This window comes from Artemia sp. Qi Xiang Cuo, chromosome 9 (assembly GCF_049724085.1).
Source record: "Artemia sp. Qi Xiang Cuo chromosome 9, ASM4972408v1, whole genome shotgun sequence".
Classification (NCBI taxonomy): Eukaryota; Metazoa; Arthropoda; class Branchiopoda; order Anostraca; family Artemiidae; genus Artemia; species Artemia sp. Qi Xiang Cuo.
The window spans coordinates 54,692,924-54,714,146 of record NC_142802.1 but is presented as its reverse complement, the minus strand read 5'-3'; the positions used below and the strand labels follow the sequence as shown (position 1 = coordinate 54,714,146).

Sequence of the window (21,223 nt, the reverse complement as noted above, 5' to 3'; positions counted from 1 at the left end):
TTGCAGAACATTTGTATCGAATTTTATTTGTTGTGAAAAGCTTACAAAGAAAAACGCCAAAAACAAATTTCTATATTTAAATTTCTGTAAAATAAATAAGTATTATTATTATTGTTATAATTGTGAAACATGGATTTAGTTTTGTAAGCTAAATCTAGATTTGTGAGTGTTAAGATAAAATTTCAAACAGTTCGTTGTAACAAACTGTAAGTTAGGGGTGACTCAGGCCAATAGTAACCAAAAATCTAAAAAACGGAATTTTGATGACAGTTGATGCATCAAAAGAATTGACTTTTTATGCTGATTTCAAATATATAGAATTTATTTAATTTTAATGTTATCCATGAAAAGCTGTGAGCCTGAGAAAATTTACCTGATTTTCGAAAAAGGGGAGGAACACTTCAAGCAATCTTAATGAAAATTACACCTAAAAATGCAAGCCATTTTAATAAAAATCCCTCCCACCCCCCATTGTTAAATGGGGAGGGGGTGAGGGAGGTATTTTATAGTGTGTTGAATGTTAGTATTTCTTACTCTTTTTATGATTGAGTTTGTCCTATTTTTTTCTTTGTTCATTTATCGTATTTTTCTTGTTTTGTATTTTCAAGTCTGTGTGTTTTGTAAATCTTTTTTCCCTTTTTCTCTCCCCTTACTCCTCTTTTCAGAATTTTTATAATTCTTGTTATAGAGGGTTTAAATAAATTATTATTATTATTATAGTCTTTTTCTTTCAGCCATTATAACGAACAATATCTACCTGAAATTTAAGATATTATATGTAGAAGTTTACTACACATTGTAGTTTTTTTTTCCAGGGGTGATCATATCGACCCAGTGGTCCTAGAATATCGTAAGAGGCTCATTCGAACGGAAATTAAAAGTCGCAGTGCCCTTTTTAAGTGACCAAAAAAACTGGAGAGCAACTAGGCCCCCTCCCAAGCTCATTTTTTCCCAAAGTCACCCGATCAAAACTTTGAGATAGCCATTTTGTTCAGCATGGTCGAAAATATAATAAATATGTCTTTTGTATGACTTAATCCCCCAAAGTCTCCGGGGGGAGGGCTGAAAGTTATGGACTTTACCCAATGTTTACATAGAGTATTGGTTATTGGGAAGTATACAGACGTTTTCAGGGGGGATTTTTCTGGTAGAGGGGAGGGGGGTCAGGGGTTATGTGGGAGGATCTTTCCATGGGGGAAGGGACATTGCTATGAAGGGGGTGCCGGATTTCCCAGCATTATTTAAAAAAAACAATCAGAAATTATATAAAAAAACAAACAAGTTTTTTAACTGAAAGTAAGGAGGAACATCAAAATTTAAAACGAAATTTAAAACGAAATTTAAAAGAATTTAAAACAAAATTTAAAAATTATTACGTATATGATTGGGTTCGCCCCCTAGTCAACACCACGCTCTTTAAGCCAAAGATTTTTTAGTACTGTCATTAGAGCTATTTATTCTAATTAACGGCCTTTGTGATTAAGGGGTAATTTTTAAGAATTGGAACAAAATTTGAACTTTAGCGTAAAGAGCGAAGTATTGACTAGGTGGCGAACCCTTTAATATACGTATTAAAAATATATGAATATAGAAGATTGTTACTTAAGTTAATTCGTAAGTTACGTATATTTATTACTAATAAAAACGTTCGTAAATAAAATTAAACAACTTTCGAGAAAGCCATTTAACCAAATAAAAGTAAAATTAATATGCATTTTTTTTTTTAATTATTCATGTACTGTGAACCAAAATCAAAATATCCAATAATTCAAAAACGTTCAAAAATTAAATAATTTTTTTTTTTTTAGCTGAAAGTAAGGAGCAACATTAAAACTTAAAACGAACAGAAATTACTCCGTATATGAAAGGGACTGTCCTCTCCTCAACACCTCCCTCTTTAAGCTAAAGTTTTTTATTGTTTAAAAAAATAATTTTGCCTAAAATAAAATATGTGGGCTAAAGAAAGTGTTATAAAGGTGACCTAGTGTACGTCGGTCGAACTGACCTCTGACTCGGGCAAGTGCTCCATATGTCTTTCTAATTTTTTCTTTGATGCTATGGATTATGAGGTGTTTTGTATCAGAGTTTTGCCATAAGGAAGGCCAAGATATACTAAAGACTTTTCTTCAGGAACTACAGTTCTATCTTTATTTAGTAAACTTTTAATTAACTGGCAAGAATTAAACTGTAAAGTACAATAATAATACAAAATCAATAAATTATATTCCCTGTAAATTGAACGAGGACGAAAATTAAAATTATTATATTAACAAGAATGAATATATTCATAAATTTTCATTCTGAATTTTTTCCATTTTGCCGCCCTTCCCAGGTTACCGCCCTAGGCCGCCGCCTGGTTTACTTAGTGGACGCGCCACCACTGCTTACAGTTTGTTACCACGAACATTTTTACCAAACTTTTTTTTTTTTTTTTTTTTTAAGTTAACAGTTACTACATTGTATGGAAAGTTTACAATTTTGAAATAAATATAATAGCTCTTTAATCATTGTATATTTTTTTATTCCCTTTTAAACAATTTTTTTTGCAAAAATGGGGGCGGAGGGGGGAGTGGTTTTTGCAGCAAAAACCAATGAGAGGGGTTTTCACGCTTTATTTTTCATGACAATATATTTAGTCATGCATAATATTGCGCATCAGCTATAATGAAGTGGGTTGTGGGTCAATGTATTGACGAGGAAGGGGGCAGATACTTGAAAAAGTGCATTCCAATGCCCAAATTGTCTAACTCTCCATAAGCCCTCAGACAAATATAAGAATGGATGTAGGGGGGAGGCGTTAGAAATTGACATCTCATCTCCCTTCATTTAGAATAAGTCTGAATAATGGTGCTGCGGGATGACGCCTCCCTTCTTATTGCAGAAAATTGTTTCTGATGTTTGTTTTAAGGCTTCGTTTAACTAAACTGATTTGCTTCTTCTTTCATAAAATTGTATACAGTGATGCAGGGTTGCCACCGTCAGTAGGATTTTACTAGATCTAGTAAAAGAAAAATAAATCTAGTAAATTTAGAGGATCTAGTAAATTTCCCGGAATCTAGTAAAAAGTCATGATTTATAGTAAACAAAACTTTTTTTTTATTTACCTTTAATTCAGGGAAAAAAAATTGTAGGACATAATATGACAATTTAAAATTTTTGCTTGTCTGTTTTACAATTTACAATTTTGCTTGTCTGTCTCAGAAGCAGTCACCTATTTTCATAAGCAGACAATTCACTTCCGGCGTCTAAAGGTCGACAAAATCAGCTTTCTGTGTATCAAATCTTACCAACTAAAAATTAAGCTATAATGACACTTGGATTTGGGATGATTGGGAATCTATTGGAATCAAAACAAAAGGTGATTAGGTGATTCTCCTCAGTTTAAAAATTTTTATTGAGAAAAAAGGAGCCTGCTGAGAGAAATTAAAAGTAAGTAAAAATATACCATTATAACATATATATATATATATATATATATATATATATATATATATATATATATATATATATATATATATATATATATATATATATATATATATATATATATATATATATATATATATATATATATATATATATATATATATATATATGAACTTATAGGTTTCCAGAATTTTTAATTATACTATGAAAACGAAAGAAAAGAAGAAAAAAAGAAGAAAAAAAGAAAAAATATTGTGAAAATCATAGTGATTATCCTCCTATAGTAAAATTTGATGCTTGGTGGTGAAAATGCGCAAAAATTTTTTTTAGTATTTAGTAAAAACAGATACAATTTAGTAAATTTTTCCTCTCAGATTTAGTAAATTCTTCCAGGCCATGGTAGCAACCCTGCTGTGATGTGTAAGTGCGCATTAGCTATTGTGAAGGGGTGGCATGGGGTAATTTTATAGTGAGGGGACAATTGTCTCAAAGAGTGGATTTTAATGCCCAATTATCCTTGAAATTGATGACTAAATATTCAAATTATGTCCAAAATTTTAACTACTTCAGTATTTTAATTCTTAAACAGAAAAAATGAAAAAGCGGGGCACTGCCAATCAATTTAGCAATATCTTGGTTAGGCCTGGGCCTGATTAAAAAATGACCGAAAATTAAGCAAAAGAAAACAAGTTTTTTTTCAATTGAAATTAATTAGCAACATTAAAACTTAGAACGAAGAGGAATTATTCCGTATATAAGGAGGGTTTATACCTCCTCAACTCTTCGCTTTTCACGCTCTAGTTCGACTTTTTCTCAAAATCAAATATAAAACAACAATTTTTTCAACTGAAAGTAAGCAGCAACATCAAAACTTAAAGCGCACAGAAATTATTCCATATATAAAAGGGGCTCTCTCCTCCTCAACGCCTCGCTCTTTACGCTAAAGTTTGAGTCTGTCTCACAACTTTATTTTTTAAAACAATGAAAAACTTTAGCGTAAAGAGCGAGGCGTTGAGGAGGGGACAGCCCCTCCATATATGGAATAATTTCTGTTCGTTTTAAGTTTTAATGTCGCTCCTTACTTTCAGTTAAAACAAAATTTGTTTTTTTATTTAATTTCTGAACGTTTTTGAATTAATGCAGCTTTTATTTTGGCTCAATGTACGTAGATGAATAATAAAAACGAAATTTGCATGTTAATTAATTTTTTTTTGGCTAAACGGCTTTCTAGAAATTTTGTTCTGACGTAACTTACGTAATGAACTTCTATATTCGTATATTTTTATTACGTGATATAAAAATATATGGGGATAATTTTCGAGGGAGGAATTTTTGCTGAGGGATGGGGACATTTCCGCGGGGGAATCCTCCAGGGGGTTCTAAGGAAGATTTTTCCGCGGGGGGGGGAATTTTGGGGGGATGAATCGTCCACAAGAGGAATTTTTCAAGTATTTTTAAATTTAAAATACGATCGTTATTAATACGCCGGCGAGAAGTTTCTGCTGGGAGAGTGTCCTGGGGGAATTTTCAGTGGAGGCAGAGTTTTCCACAGGAGAAATTTTATACGGAGGGATAGTTTACTGCAGGGGGGGATTTTCTTTCTTTTGAGATCGCAGCAGCATGCTACGGGCAAACTAGCTTCAAATAAGCAAGCAAACTAATTCCTTCAACGTTTATCTTCCCCTATTATTATAACTCAACCCAAAGTCCCCCAAAACACGAAAGGGTTACCATAATGCTTTTTAGTCCTTTCAGTAAGCTTGTTATTCCAAGTCAATGGCCCTTGTGTGTTTCAGCAGTCATTTTCCAGGGCAAACTTTAAACATTTAGTCATAATTTTCTATGTATCATAGTTTTGTTGAACAAGTCCTCAATAGTATTTTTACTACGGAATTTTGGGTAAATGGAGAGGGGTGCTATTGTTCATATAGATTGAAATACTGTGTGACTTTTGATCTTCTAGCGGCTGAAGTCATTGTGACCTCTACAATAGGGTACTCTGATGCTTAAATACATTATACATATGTGTAAATACATTGAAACATTGCATATAAATAGGAAAAGAGAAATATTACCGTTTAAAATTGCTAAAAACAAAGTTCATGGTAGGATTCCCCCCCCCCCCCCGACCCTAAGAAATTTCTGGGTGAGGCTCATGATGCCTTGTCTTTTCCATCTTTGCGCTGGTTTACCTATGAAGATAATATTTTTTACTACATAGAAAAAGACTGTTGCATAGGAGGAGCAATATTACCCCCCCCCCCTCCGCACCAATAATAAAAGCGTTGACCAGAAATATTCCCGGAATCAAGAAGGATTAGTATAAATTTCTACCCCTCCCCTTCTCTAGAACTCATTCTACATTATCTGAAGGTTCAATGAGGATTAGGATATCTCGGCATTAAAATGCACTCTTTGAGGCCTCTGCCCCCCCCCCCCACGCCTGCCAAGTGACCCACCGCTCCTCATTCTTAATAGCTGATGCGCACTTACACATCATTGCGTATAACTTTATGAAATATGAAGCAAATTAGTTTAGTTAAATGAAGCTTTAAAATAAATGTCAGAGACATTTTTTTCAAATAAGTAGGGGGTTTTTACTCTACAGCAGCCTTTTTCAGACTTAGTCAAATGAAGCGATAAGGAATTCATTCCTCCTCCCCCTCCACACACACCCCTTCCCCTATTTACCTGAAGGTTCTTGGAGATTTAATAATTTGTTGGGCATTGAAATGTGTTCTTTTAGGTATCTGGTACCCTCACAATAACCCACCATCCTTTATAATAGCTAATCTACAATTATACTCTTTTCTTCATTCTTTTTACTTGTATTGATTTTATTTTGACTGCTCAGATTTTTCCGGGAGGGGTGGATATGTGGGACCCCAGTAAAGATAGTTGCAGTCTTTGGTCTGTGCAATCAGTTTATCTCGTGTTGGGAGGGGGTGCAAGGAGTGTATTTTTAGCCTGATTTACTTCAAAAACCATATGTCTTTCCTTGAGGAATATAGAAACAAAATCCGAAAGACGGGATTATTTTTTATTTATTTTTTTAATATTTAAAACAACACTTGAATTAAAATCTGAATATTTTGGGATCAATTCTGGAACCCTTTTTCAACAGATAGCAATATAATTCGAAGTTATAATTAGCTTGTTTCTGGTCTAAGTTTGGTAAATTTTTTTCTTTATTGGTTTCCTCTTATTAGTCGGTATAAATGTATGTTCAGACTATTTGGTTTTCCATTGAAAATGGATCACAAAAATGATTCCGAAATTTCTTGATTTGATTTTTAAGTTTGTTTCCACTGTCAAGTCAAAACTTTTTCTTTAGAATTCTTTTAAATTTCTTTTCTATATTTATTTTGTGGCCAACATTTTAAGTTTTCCTGGGGAGAGAAAAGACCTCTGAAGTTTTGCCTTTGCGCCGCTATGGCAGGTATAAACGTTCATATCAATCTTGGAGTTGACCCCGTATTCCATTATGCTTAGTAGCTATATTTTCACGTTCCACTCATTTTATTTTAGAGACGACCACGAATTGATAGAAGCATGATTGGGCCACCGACAAATTTCGTGCATACATCCCACGTTGGCTCAGGAGACGTAAAGCTTAGCCAAAATTTCCTGTCTAGTCTTCAAACTGAAATGGAATCCAAAGGGGGCTATAACGGAAGAATCTTAAGGTCTATTCAATAACCCAGGGGAGCATGGCCTATTATTCTATCATTGTGAGAGTTTATAAGAGCTTTATTTACTTTGTATTTATTGGAACTTAAACGTAACAAATAACTTATTTTCTTGCTTTTCATTGCATGTTGACTGCTTTATATTCTGTTGAATTTATATTTTTATGAATAAATTCTCATATTTTGTATCTTTGATTTAATTCTTTATTAATCAGCAGTAATGTGCCATGGGTGTTTATAAGTACCGTAGATGTGGTTGAGTTCGGGTTACCTCTGTCCTTGAGACAACTTGTCAATTTACAAAATCACAAGGTGACTTTGAGCTGCAAAATTGAACAACAGCTTAAAACGGATCACTGCTGATTCCAGTCAAGATAGGGTAGAAGCCCTTCTAGACCTTCTGTTAGTGGTGCCAAAGATTGTGATTTTATTTTGATTAGTATTAATTTTAACTCTGCAAATTCTCATATTTTATGAGGCGTTGGGGTCCACTAGGGGTATACTGACCGTTAATTTAGGGATGTCTTGTGATAGTACTTCAAATCGCTCGTAAAATTTTTTTTGGAAAATAAGGGGACTATATCACCCATTAAATACACATTTTTCTGATAACTTGCACAGGAATGGCAAGTGAAGTACTTCGCCATCCAAAAGCAACTGTAAAACAACTTGGGAATAATTGCAGTGTCTTTTTAAGACTTCATAGCATGTTCAGTATGTCTTTTCATGCCAAAAGCGCCAAATAAGACTGAAAGCAATGAAAGCGTAACCGCAATGGAAGGGCTCGGCCAACCCTGTTTAGGCGCATTTGACTACTCATTGAAATTATCCGTAACTTGGCCCACTTCACGAGAAAAGGCAGGTTAAGACGCTGCTTAAGACAAAAAAAAAGTTCAAAGCAAGTTTTATTATTAATAGGAATTTCCAGTGAGGTTTTTCATCACTTCTTGCTGGAGTATTGTTGATGAATATGCAAAAAAAAAACTTTAGAAAGAAAATGCATGTATTCGTATTCTGACAACACCGTATAAAAATTCAAATCTACGTCTAGTCAGACTCTGATTCGCTGGCTCCACCAGATGCAGGAGTTTCGCCTTCATCTTCATCGCTATCAACAATTGCTTTGGCTCTCTCAAGCCGCTTGGCACGGCGTGTTTCCATGTCAGAAGCGTCTTCGTCCGAAGAATAAATCGGCTGCCGTGACTCACCTATAATTTTGACAGATCTTAGGCAATGAACTTATGTTAGACTGCCCTCCCAACCTTAAAATAGAAGTATGATTTTCTGTGTAGTTTTGTTTCAGCTAGGCTATATAATTTTCTTTATTCCTTCAAGCATAGCTATTCCTTTTGCACCAATATTTGCACCAATTTGCACCAATCAATAGATAGACTGCTTGCTTATTATTAGAAGCTAAGATCAATCTTTTAGCCAAAGGTGGAAAGTGTAGGGCTGAAAGCCTGTTTAAGAGAGTATTTTATTGCGAGAAGACAATGATTTAATATATAGAAGCCAAAACCTTTTATACCACAGTAGCGGAGTTTAAAATCAATTTAAATATTTCTTTTTTTCCTTCAGATTTAGCTTTCGATCATTCTTTGACAAAGGTGCATATATATATATATATATATATATATATATATATATATATATATATATATATATATATATATATATATATATATATATATATATAATAATAATGAACTATAATCCAGACTATTTGCGTTACCTAGGCAACGTAAAGTGTTGCAGGAGCAACACATTGGTCAGGAATCCAAGGAAACATTCTTCGGACAGGGAACCGAATTTTTGCGTCTTCAAATGCATCGGAAGTCAGTAATAGGTAGGCTTACACCTACTAGCAGGAGATCCCCCCCCCCATCGCTAAAGACGACGATAGCATAAGTAGATATTTAAAATAAATATATCCCTAACTATCGATCCTTAACTTTTCAGAATCATATTGCTTCAGCTACTCTTTACTATAATAATTGCGAAACTGCTTCATTCTGATACATTATTATTTCTATATTATTAAAATTACTTGTCTTAGCCTAAAATACATATCATGAACCAATAATAGGTATACCAACTTGGAAAATCCGCAACCCCCTCATTGATAAAGATGACCGCTGTCTAACAGCCAAATGTTACTTTCAAGTCTTTAAATTGTCTCTAACTTTTAATCTAAATTCTTTGTTTTCAATATGAACATCAAAATTGAAATTGTTTCACTCGAAAACCTTTTAAATGACATATCTCATGAAATAGGTGAAAACTTCAAATATAATCTTATTTTACCTAGTTGGTACTATAAAAGTATATGTTGCGTTTCCTAATTACACAACTATGGATAGACACTGCTTAATAAAAGATATGTACACTAGTCAGTAGAATGACTCTGCCCCTCATCCCTGAAGACGCGATCATGGTCTAAAAAACCGATTCTTAATATAAGCTCCCTCACTTGTCTTTGAATTCTGTTTTTCCAATTCTTTGTATAAAATTTAATGTAGACTAATTTGAAAAAGTTTCTAACCCCTAAGCCAAAAGATGGTCGTTCTCAAACAACCTATTCTTACTTGTATGTCCCTCCCCGTAGTGGACTTAAAACCGAATTTTGTATACCCACCAAATGAATCGGGAGCAAATAACAGGTATACTAACTAGCAAAACATGCCAACCCCTCATGGCAATGAGGCATAATAGTCAATTAAGCCCCTCCCTTGTCTTAAAATTTGAGCCAGATTTTGTTCGAATGTATACCCGACACGGGAGTTTTAACATGGTGTATCGCAAACTTTTTTTGCAAACTTTTAACATGGTGTATCGTACTGACAAGTTTTTTGTACGAAAAATCTGATGTCATAAACTTGGCTAAACTCATCAAGTACCACTGATCAGTGTTGAAAAAAAAAATCTATCTGCCTTGGTTTAAAACTTGATTTTCTTGCCGAAGGCCAACTTTCTAATATTATGACTTAGAAAGCAGCAAATAAAAGCACTATTTTTGTTAGATGGGGCCAGGTAATCGTCGCACATCTTAATCACTAGTTCAGCTTCGATTTGGAACTGATGTCTATCTGCTTGCCTGCTAGAACGTAGCTTTCCATTCGAAAGAAGAAAGATGGCTCGATTGAACGAGAGCTTGGCTGCATAACTTTAGATAGTTTTGTTAATAAAGATTATACAACTCCACTTCAACGCATGCACTCTAGATTCTGACTCCATTACTAGCGAAAACCATCCTTGTTGGCCCAAGGCAAGAATTATGCGCAAATTTCAAAAATATTCTGAGACATTCATCATTCCGGCCCGAGTCCACAATTTCCGTAAAAGCCGTCGATAAAGTCAAATTGTTGCTTCTGTAACAAGATAAAAAAAAAACTCGATGACAAACTATTTTCCTGTTTGAAACATTTGTTGCCACCCATAAAGAGCTGCCATGATAAAAGCCTTTGCAGTTGCACACAGGGCCAGTACCCCTTCCCCCAACCATTTCAATAGCAGAATGAGGTTACAGAAGGATAAATAATCAAATTTACCCTTAATCCCTTTCTTATATTTGCTTTTGATGGCAGACAATGAGATTGCTCCTTCTTCCTCAGACTCCGCAACCCCTTCCAGATAGTTGCCACTCAAGCCACGAGACATAGCTGACCGTTCACGGACCCTCTTCTGCTTTGATTCCCTGAAAATAACGTACGAAAACATGTTTTATTATTTTGACAACACACCAAGGACACTTGAAACGCCTACAAAATTGCAAAAAAAAAAAAACGTTCCGAAATGCATTAAAAAATAAGCTTCTTGCAAACAAAGCGCAAGTTTCGATGCCTTATTTTGTCTTCTTTTGTTGCTCAGTAAATTCATAATATAAAAGTTCAAAGACTGCAATCAAGCAGAGGGGGGCAGGGGTGTACCTCTTGGTGAGATTACCATAGATGTAAGTAAGAACGGCAAGCAGTAAGACGGCACCCAAGCCAAAGGGAGCCTTAGCATTGGATTCACTAGTGTTACAGAAACAGTTTCTTGTCCCCTGCAGGGGCGAAGCTAGGGTTTTGAGTTTGGGGGGGGGGATATAAAGAATGTGCCGACAAAATCGTCCAGTGTGCCAACAAAAGTGGACGCATAAGCTGAATTAAGACGCCTGAAGTTCAAGGCGTCAGCACTGCGTGTCAACGCCTTGGGGATGGGGGAATGCCCCCTTAGCTATGCCCCTGGTCCCCTGTACAATCCTGTCTTTAATGAACCAGGTTACCAGCTGATTTAACGTTAATTTTGAAAAAAAAATTATATTTCTTACACTTAAATTAAATATTTGTTGTCAGAATATTTTTGCTGATTTTAGCCACAATATCTAGCTGTGAATACGTAAAATGAAACCTCTCACCTCACTAAAAATACCTATCAATTTTCTATATTTTGTTAATAAAGTCTTTTTTTTTCATTTTCAAAATATTACAATGCAATAATCACGCCGATGTATTCATTCAAGTAAGGAAAAACCCATTGTATCAATGTCGTAATCATAAATAATATTATACTATCCCTTTTCTCGAATGAATTTTCTTGCATTTCCTCTCGTAATTGAAATATCTGCTACACGTATGGACGTAAAACAAACACGAAGTGAAATATAAGATGAAACCACTATAATTTACATTCACTAATAGCATTTGCATTGCTTCAAGGGCTTACAAATCTATCAGCTGGTTACAAAATTACAATAGACAATAATGTAATTATGTAAATTACTACCAATTTTGTACCTCATTATCAATGTTAGTACTTTCTTCTTTTTTTTTATTTGTAACCAACAATGCTGCTTATTGACTCTAAAATATTTGAAATTATTAGCATTTCTTCTGCAATCCAGTTTGTTACGAAGTATTGATGATAACTATGTTTGCAGGTGCGCAAAAACATTAATTTTGGTCCAACTTTTTCCAGAAAAAAGAAATTTTGGTCCAATTTTTGTGTTTGCCTATATCTTGAAGCAAGATTCGAAAACTTAATGCTTTATGTAAGGAAAATAGATATCAAGAAAGCAGGCTCAAGAAAGCTGTATGTTAGTTTATAGCAATGAGGATAAGAAAAAAAATCAACATAAAAACTAAAACTGAATTAACACATAAAAATCTAAATAAAGGAATAACGCAGAATATTTGGAATTATATATGAGTCGTTTAGAGACTCAAGGAATTTGACAACCTTATGCCAAAAATGCACTTAAAACAGAATCTCTGTATCCAAAAACATTATGAAGTCCTCAGTTAATAGTTTAGGCCACTGGACCGATCAACTAATTCCTGACACATGATCATAAACAAATCCAATAGATCAATCAAAATGCTGTACGCAGCAGCTATAATATTCTACATAATAGCTTAGACTTAGTAAATAGCGATATGTCTACCATGCCTTATTTGTTTTCTTTTTTTTTCCCCAGTCGCACAGAACGAATAATCGTATGAACTTGGGAGAGGGTTCAATTGCAAATCTCAAGATCAAAACCCTATGTGAGGAACTTTGATCAAAATGGTCAAAGAGCACAAGAAATGTGTCTCGGCGGCAGTGGCGAAATTTCGTCAAAATTGCGTGATTTTGACTTGACTTTCCAAATCACTTGAAAATGACGGTTAAAACTGAAGAATGAGCCAAAATTGTGCAGCTTGAATTATGCAGCTAAAGCTTGAATTGTGCAGGCTTATCTTAGTTTTAAAAAGATTTTTTAAGAAACTAAATTTCAGGTGGAGAGGAACTGGGGTCTGAGGGAGGGGAGTGGGGGCAAACCGATGTCTCGGAGGGGCATTTGCCCCCTGCCTCGTAGCAAATTATGCCCCTGCTCGGGGGCGACAAGACGCATGCCGTGTCTAGGACAAGGGAAGCCAATTAGGACGTATTAATTCCTAGCATTTTGCTAAATGATCAAGCTTATAAATGCCAATTATTAATTAATCAATCAATTACTAGATATATTTTACAACAATTTATCAATTTAATCCTTATTTAAATATATTTTTTCATGGATTTTCGTGTTGCACTCCCTTGACAACAGAATCCACCTCAAATGGAATCCCAGGGCCCGAGCTTATTCCTCCCTCAAAGGTTACTCCTAAAAAATTAAATGACATTTTCCTCCTTGATTTATTGAAATCGGAAAAGCGCAATGTATGGCAATTCACATAACTGGGTGGCCACAGATTTAGAGATTACTGTTAATAACCTACCATTAATTAAAACCATAATTTAATTAATATCAATGATAAATCAATGATGGAAAAAGAGCAGTTCAAGAGATGATGTGGTGTCTGTGAGCCGGCATATGGCCCCATATTTGCAGAGGTTCAAAACAGAATTTGACTGCCACAGAAACATTGATCATGGAGGTAAAAGTGAAAGTTATCGATTGGAAGGCAAGGAGGACGTTGACGAAATGAATGAAACTAGGGAAGATGTTACCGACTTTGGATATTGTGGGTGCTATGACTGATGCTACTGCACGAAATACCAATATAAATATTACTGTGTCAAGCTAGTGCATAATAGAACAATTTGAAACGAAACATAAATTAAACCAACATAACATTTTTAATGGATAAAGTTCAAATTCAGCGCGTATTTGAATTTTTAAAGGTTACATTAAGCGTATCTTTTTTAAGGATTCTTTTCAGTTTGTCACTCAATTTTGGAATGTAGGGTAGAACAGTGAAAAGTTCCTTATCATCCACCAAGGGGACGATATATGTTGGGGTTTGTGGAGTTGATGCATTCTTTTCTGCCTTTTTTCGTCTTTTGTCGATAATGGTTTCAAGTATTTTTATGGGGTACCCATTGCCATTGCAAAATAAAATGGCCTTAATATAATTCAATTCTGAGACTATATGAGGCTCTCAGCATATTCTTATTACTCGGTCTACCAAAGAAATAACTACTCCTCTTTTTATGCAGGGAGTGTGGTTGGAGGAAAAATACAAACACTTATCGTTACGCGTAGTCTTTTTATAAATAGAAAACTGAAGGCTAAGAGACTTATTGAAAATTAAGACATCTAGAAAAGGTAGTTTGTGGTTATGTTCTACTTCTAAAGTGAACTGAAGGTTAGAGTCCAACGTGTTTAGATGAATCAAGAAGGAGTTAAGCGACTCCCTTCCATGATTTCAAACAGAAATAACATCATCCACAAACCGACCCCAGAACCGGTGTTTCAGAGGAAAATTTTTCAAAGCAGAAAGGCTCGTACCAATCGGTAGACCCATAATTTGGGTGAAAAATTGGTTATTATATCGGAAATATGAGGAGGAACGATTTCAAAGACGGACGAGACGCATAATAGTTTTTATATTCAGTGTTTTGTAGTCCATTTGGTCAAATTATCTTCTAGTTTCCTTCGAAGCGCCAGTTCACAGTTTTTAATATCTTAAGATGTATACATAGAAATGGCATCAAAACTGGCCAAAATCGTATCTTTTTTTATTTCGAGGTCTTTTAATTTTTCAACAAGGTGAACTGAATTTTTTCAAACTGAATTTTTCCCAAACTGGCAGTCGGAGAGCTATAAGAAGCCTCAATTGGGCATAGAGGAGCTTCCATCTTTTTGGATTTTTGGGAGACCGTAAAATTTAGGAGCGGAACAACCTTTAGGATAAAATAATTTATACATTTATGGAGTAATAAGTCTTTCAGTTTGCAAAATTCCTAGCTTTTTTCGTACTACACGGGTGAACTTATCGGTGGGGTCTGAATCTATAGGCTTGTAAGTATGGGTGTCGGATAAAATATCTAACTTTTTTATTATATGAAATTTTTATCAAGGATAACAATTTTATTTCCTTTGTCAGCCCTGGTGATAATGATGTGTGGGTCTTTTCTTAAGTTTTTGAGAATTTGTGTTTCCTGATTTTTTTTTTTTTTTTTTTATCTTGCGCAATACGGAGTGAAATCGAGAATATTCTTAACCACTTCTGCTCGAAGTAATCTAGATTTTTTAATATCTCAAGATGTATACACAGAAATGGCAACAAAACTGGCCAAAATCGTATCTTTTTTTATTTAAAGGTCTTTTAATTTTTCAACAAGGTGAACTGAATTTTTAATGTATGAAGTTTGCGTTTGCATAAGGGGGCGAAAAAGTGTTGACAACCATTTTCCCAAACTGGCAGTCGGAGCGCTATAAGAAACCACAATTGGGCTTAGAGGAACTCCATCTTTGTGGATTTTTGGGTGACCGTAAAATTTAGGAGCGGAACAACCTTTAGGATGAAATAATTTACACATTGTGGAGTAATAAGTCTTTTAGTTTGCAAAATTCTTAGCTCCTTTCGTACTACATGGGTTTTTTATCAGTTTTATTTTGCACTAAGGACGGTCAAGCGGAGGTCTTGACCGAAGTATTTGCATTGTAATCTACGTATTTCACTGGTTGTTTATTGTCCTTTCTTCGCGATTTTCTGTTTTATTATAAAAAATATGGACTGATAGTCTCCAATAGGTGAAATCTCCTATTTAAAAAAGCACAACAAATAAAACATAAAACAAAAGGGAGTAAACGAGCATATCAAATTAAGCCACGGAAAGCTGAAAAATATAAAATCAAAGCAGTCTCAAAATATTAAACAAAATCGCCGAATGTAATTTTTGGGGGAAATTTTTGGGCCGTGGAAACTCAAAACTTAAAAATATATTTTAAATAGCAAAAATAAGATAAATAAGTATAATTTTTATAAAAAAGGAAAAAGTATGAAACATTACTAGTCGATTAAATAATTTAAAGCATGGTATAAATACACTGTGGCAATTTTCGTTTGTTAAGGGACTGGAGCCGAGACATGTACACGCGGATTTATTTTGGAAGAAAGGGAGGAAAATTAAAAGAAAAACGACAAGAAGGTCTTGTCAACAGCAACCGCAACCTTATAAGAAAATCGAAATATATTTTCTTGTGATTATTATCGCTTCTAATCAGCAGTTGTACCAAACCTATCCTGCTCAAGTCATCCTCAGGGCTATACTGTGGTATTTATCCTCCCCATAGTATAGTGCAGACGTTTTTGTATAATATATTTTTCCTTCTTTTTTTAGTGTTATATTTGTTTTTAATGCTTTTTCCAATCGGCAATGTTTAGAAGTCCTCCAAAAAAAAACGTCCCCCCAGATCCCAAATCAAATTCCATAGTGAAAGATACCCATCCTGGCTGGTCAAGCACCTTATCTGAAAGTTCTAATGATAGCTCCAATTCGGAGAATACGACAATGATAAATGTAGGTCCAAATGCAACCATAAATGATGATAATGGGTTTCAAGAGGTCTTCTCTAGAAGCTCTAAAAAAAGGAACAAAAATCTCCCCAATTACAGGGATTTCCCCTCTCCCTGTCCAAGATCCTCCCTCCAAAAAATTATGAATTTACCTTAAAATTAAACCCAATACCCCCTTTGAGATAAAATTTATCACTGCAATAAGAGTTACAATTTTTAAATTGCTAAAATCAATGTTCTCTCTTAACATTAACCGTGATGGATCTCTGCTAATAGCTGTAGAATATCAGAAATCAGCAGATACATTAATTAACCTGAAATCCCTTCTGAATACCCCAATTATTGCATCTAATTGGAACCCAAAACAATCACCAACAAAAATTGTAGTTTATAATGTTCCCCCAGAGATATCTACTCAGGAGTTAAAAGAAGGCCTCTCAGATAGGGCTGGAAACACAATCCCAGTTGAGGATGTTACTCAACTTGGAAAACCTAACTCTAATGGCCTAAAAACTAGTAGATCCTTCTTATTCACACTGAAGGATGAAATTGATATCCCAGAAAAATTGTTCCTATTTGGGCAAATCAAACCACACAAGGAATACAAACCTAAGCCTATTCAGTGTCAGAAGTGTTTCAAACTGGGACACACTACAAACAAATGCAATGAAATTCTCCAAGAGTGAAGTAATTGTAAATCTTTCCATCCTAAAGAGCTGACAACTTGCAACAACACTCAGCCTACATGCATCAATTGCAAAGGCCCACATGAATCTACAAATAAATCTTTATGCCCTGCATACAAGAAAAGAGCTCTAACACTCCAAATATCAACAGAGAAGGCCATCCCATACCCCTTCGCTGCAATGGAAGCAAATGCTGCCCAATAATAACAAATAAAGCCTAGAATGAAACCAACCAAAACCCCCAAGTCAAATGCCCCCAATGCATCCAGCACCCCATATAAAACACCCTCTTCTAAGCCCCCTCGCTCAAATCCCTATCAGAAGGAATCACCAAGCCAACAAGTCTCCTTGTCCGGTGAGATGAGGTCAGCCTGGCCCCCCCTCCCAAGAAGAAATAAACCAGAAATACTACCAGGAATCAATCCCTTAACCAACAAACAGGATGCACAACCAAAAATGCAATCCCCAAATATATGCTTATTCATTCTAAACTGTAATGCAGTTCAGGCCATGAACATACATCAACTACAGAAAACAAAAATTTTTGCAGAATTGGCAAAAATCTACATCCCAGATGATATGCTCATTCAAGCAAAAAAAGATCTTGCTTTACTTTTAAGAAAGCTGAACATTGATACACAGTCATATGAAGAATAAATCAACAACACAACATATATCAATACTCCAATGGAATGTAAGATCACTCACAGATAATAAGCTAAATGAACTAATATCATTTATGCATAATAATTACATTAGTATTGCTTGCCTCCAGGAAACTCATTTAACCCAAAATCAACAAATTAAGTCTCTGGGATATACTATCCTGAAAAAGGATAGATCTTCAGAGAGACAAGGAGATGGGGTAACTTTATTAGTTAATAATAATATAAATTTTGTGGCATCAATTTTCCAGATTTTGCAAATGATGTTGATGTTATTGGTATCAGTGTTTGGCTGAATAATACAAAAACCTACATAATAAGCTTTTATAACCCTAATGGCCAAACAAAAGATGCCAAGGATTTCTTTAATTATATAAATAATTCTAATATGTTAAAAAATATCATTATTTGTGGTGATTTCAATGCCCACAACCTTTTGTGGGGGAATAAACCAGCAAATAAAGCTGGTAAATTCAATGAGCATATGACTTCAAATAATAATGAATTAGCTGTTGCTACCCCTCCAAACCTGAACACATATTTCAACCCCAAAAGTGGCAGATTCTCCACAATTGCCTACAAATTGTGTCATTAAATGTTTTGAACAAAATTTACATAAATAAAATTGATAGTCTATGTACTGACCACTTTGCTATAGTTTGCTCTCTAAATGAACCTGCTGAAACTTTATCTCATACATCCAAATATATCAACACTAAAGCAGATTGGTCTATGTTCCAAAATAAGCTAAATGATGAAATTACAAGTTTCACCCAAAGTTCATGCATTTCTAACAAAACAGTTGACTCACATGCTGAAGCCTTGACATCTTTACTAATAAATACAGCTAATCATGCTATCCCCAAGACAACACTTAAGAAAACATTCCCTAAACATATTCCTAAGGAATGATGGACAAATGAGTGCCTAAATAAATGGAGGATAAAAAAGGCAGCTAGGACAGATTCATAAGAAAACCATCACCTACTACATATTTAAAAAAATTACAAGCAGAATCTAATCTAAAAAGGTCTATAATAGATGCTAAATATAAATACTGGAATAATTTTGCAAATAATCTCTCCAGAGAAACGCATGAGCCAATTATACATCTAGTCATAAGCCACATCTGTGGGAAAAAGACTTCCCCCAACCCACTCCTATATGAGGTTTTACATAATAATACCCATTATGACAATGATAATGGAAAAGCTAACCTATTTGTAACTCTTTTTGTTAATAAGCTAACATCAAATAATCAAAGCAAACTGTCCACAATTCCCATGAACCCAAGTTACCAACCACGCCCAGGATCCGAGTACATAACCAATCCATTTTCAATCCAGGAATTGAATAATGCAATACATCAGATTAGGACCAAAAACTAGCAGCAGCTATGACAATATACACCCTACATGGATAAAGAATCTCACACCTTCATACAAACAAGAACTGCTAAATTGTTATAATCACGCTTGGGCATCTTCTAGGTTCCCCAATATATGGAAATGTTCGTCCCTCCTACCAATCGTAAAGAAAAATAAACCAAAAGATAACCCTGAGTCTTATAGGCCCATAATGATTACACCTGTGATGGGGAAAATAATGGAGAAAAAATGATTTATCACAGACTCCTCTGGTTTGTTGAAAAAAATAATATGATCCCACACACTCAAACTGGATTCAGGAAATACCACTCCTCAACAGATGCTTTCATTTTGCTAACAAATGCAATAAATGAATCTTTCTCAAAAAATAATATCCTAGTGGCAGCTTTCCTAGATTTTGAAGGGGCATATGACAATGTGAACCACCAAATCCTTTTAAATAAACTTGCAAACCTTGGAGTACCCACTAAGCTAGTATCTTTTATTAAATCCTTCATAGAATTGTGAAGTTTCATTATTTGTTTTGGTTCAGCCTATTCACTCGAAAAGATAATATCCAAAGGCCTACCTCAGGGAGCAGTCCTCAGTTGCCTCCTATTTGCTCTATATCTCTGGGACATCAACCTGCCCCACACGAATCTACAATATGCTGATGATCTGGTGCTATGGTCATCTGGCAATACCTTTCAAATAGCACAGTCAAATCTGCAAAAGTCCCTTTTCCAATTTGAAAAATTCTCTCAACATTCAGATTTACCCATTGCACCCACCAAGTCAAAAATAATCCAATTTCACCGGAAGTGAAACCATGTTAATGCAAAACTAACTCTAAATAAAACAACTATTCCAGAAGATAATAATATTAATTACCTAGGTCTCATGCTTGACCAAAAACTTAATTTCCACCTCCATACTTCAAACACAATAAAAAAATGCTATAGAAAAGCAAATATACTAAAAAAACTTCTTTTCACACCCTGGGGTTGTAAAGAGAAAACCTTACTCCAGTTTTATAAATCACATATAAGACCCCATATTGACTATGGGCTTATCGTCTATGGTGCATGTGCAAAGACCCAGATGCAAAAAATTGAAACATCACAAAATGATATAATACGTCTCATATTTGGTCTTAGGAAACCCACAAGCACCAAGTTTCTGCTTATGGAGAGTGGATTGACAACAATAAGGGAGAGACATAGCTTTCTCTTGATAAAACATCTTACAAAAATAGAATCAAATAACTCACACACATTACATAATAGGTTAAGAAATCCAGCCATGTACAGAGGTATTGCAGATGAGTATGCCAATATTCAAAAGAAGTTCCCTGTACCAGCAAAGTCTATTGCACCTACTTTCCCCCAATTCCCTCCATGGAATAGGTCATTTCCCATAATAAATACTGAATTTTCAAAATGGAAAAAAGATTTAACCCCCATTTGCAAAAAAAATTTTCAGAACTTAATACAATTACCTATAAAAATCACTTCCAAATATTTGTTGATGGGTCAAAAATGAATGAGAAGGTTGCAAGTGGTGTTTTCCTTCCTCACCTGAAAATTGCAATGGGCGAGAGATTATTTAATAATTTATCTATAATGTCTGCTGAGTTAAATGCCATAATCATGGCATTAGAACACCTTAAGCAAAACCAACCTTTGATTGAAAATTCGAATAATATTATCATCTATTCCGACTCTTTATCAAGCCTTGAGTTGCTGGCCTCAGCTCCTCAATATAAGTTGGACATTGACACTAATCATTGTCTCAGTATTATTGATAATCTTGCTTCAAGTGGCATAAAAACTTACTTTCAGTACATTCTTAGCCACTCTGGCATAAGTGGTAATCATCGGGTTGATGAAATAGCAAAAAATGCTATAAATATTGACCAGCCAAGTGGGAGACCAATCCCAATTAGAGATATTTACCGATGGAGGCTATCAGATATTAATTTTGATAAGATCAATCCTATTCTTTCCCCCTTTCCCAAAAAGTATCTTTCTAAAATTTATCATAGAATTCGTTCTGGAACAAATGGACTAAATTTCCTTGCATTATCATATAAGCTTTCTAATTCAATTGGCTCAATTCCCCTGTCAC

General features: G+C 34.7%; 2 protein-coding genes across 2 annotated transcripts in view; one reads left to right on the top strand and one right to left on the bottom strand.

The window, feature by feature from the left end:
- The window catches only part of Spec2 (CDC42 small effector protein Spec2), a 42,623-nt gene extending 35,326 nt beyond the window's left edge, over positions 1–7,297 (top strand). The window contains exon 2 of the mRNA XM_089094722.1: positions 6,955–7,297. Coding sequence (XP_088950848.1) covers positions 6,955–7,125 — 171 coding nt within the window. The 3' untranslated portion in view covers positions 7,126–7,297. The remainder of the gene's footprint in view (positions 1–6,954) is intronic.
- An 803-nt stretch (positions 7,298–8,100) lies between these two features.
- Atu (Another transcription unit) overlaps positions 8,101–21,223 on the bottom strand; it is a 75,732-nt gene continuing 62,609 nt past the window's right edge. The window contains exons 9-10 of the mRNA XM_089094721.1: positions 10,664–10,809; positions 8,101–8,323 (exon numbers count right to left, since the gene is read on the bottom strand). Coding sequence (XP_088950847.1) covers positions 8,163–8,323; positions 10,664–10,809 — 307 coding nt within the window. The 3' untranslated portion in view covers positions 8,101–8,162. The remainder of the gene's footprint in view (positions 8,324–10,663; positions 10,810–21,223) is intronic.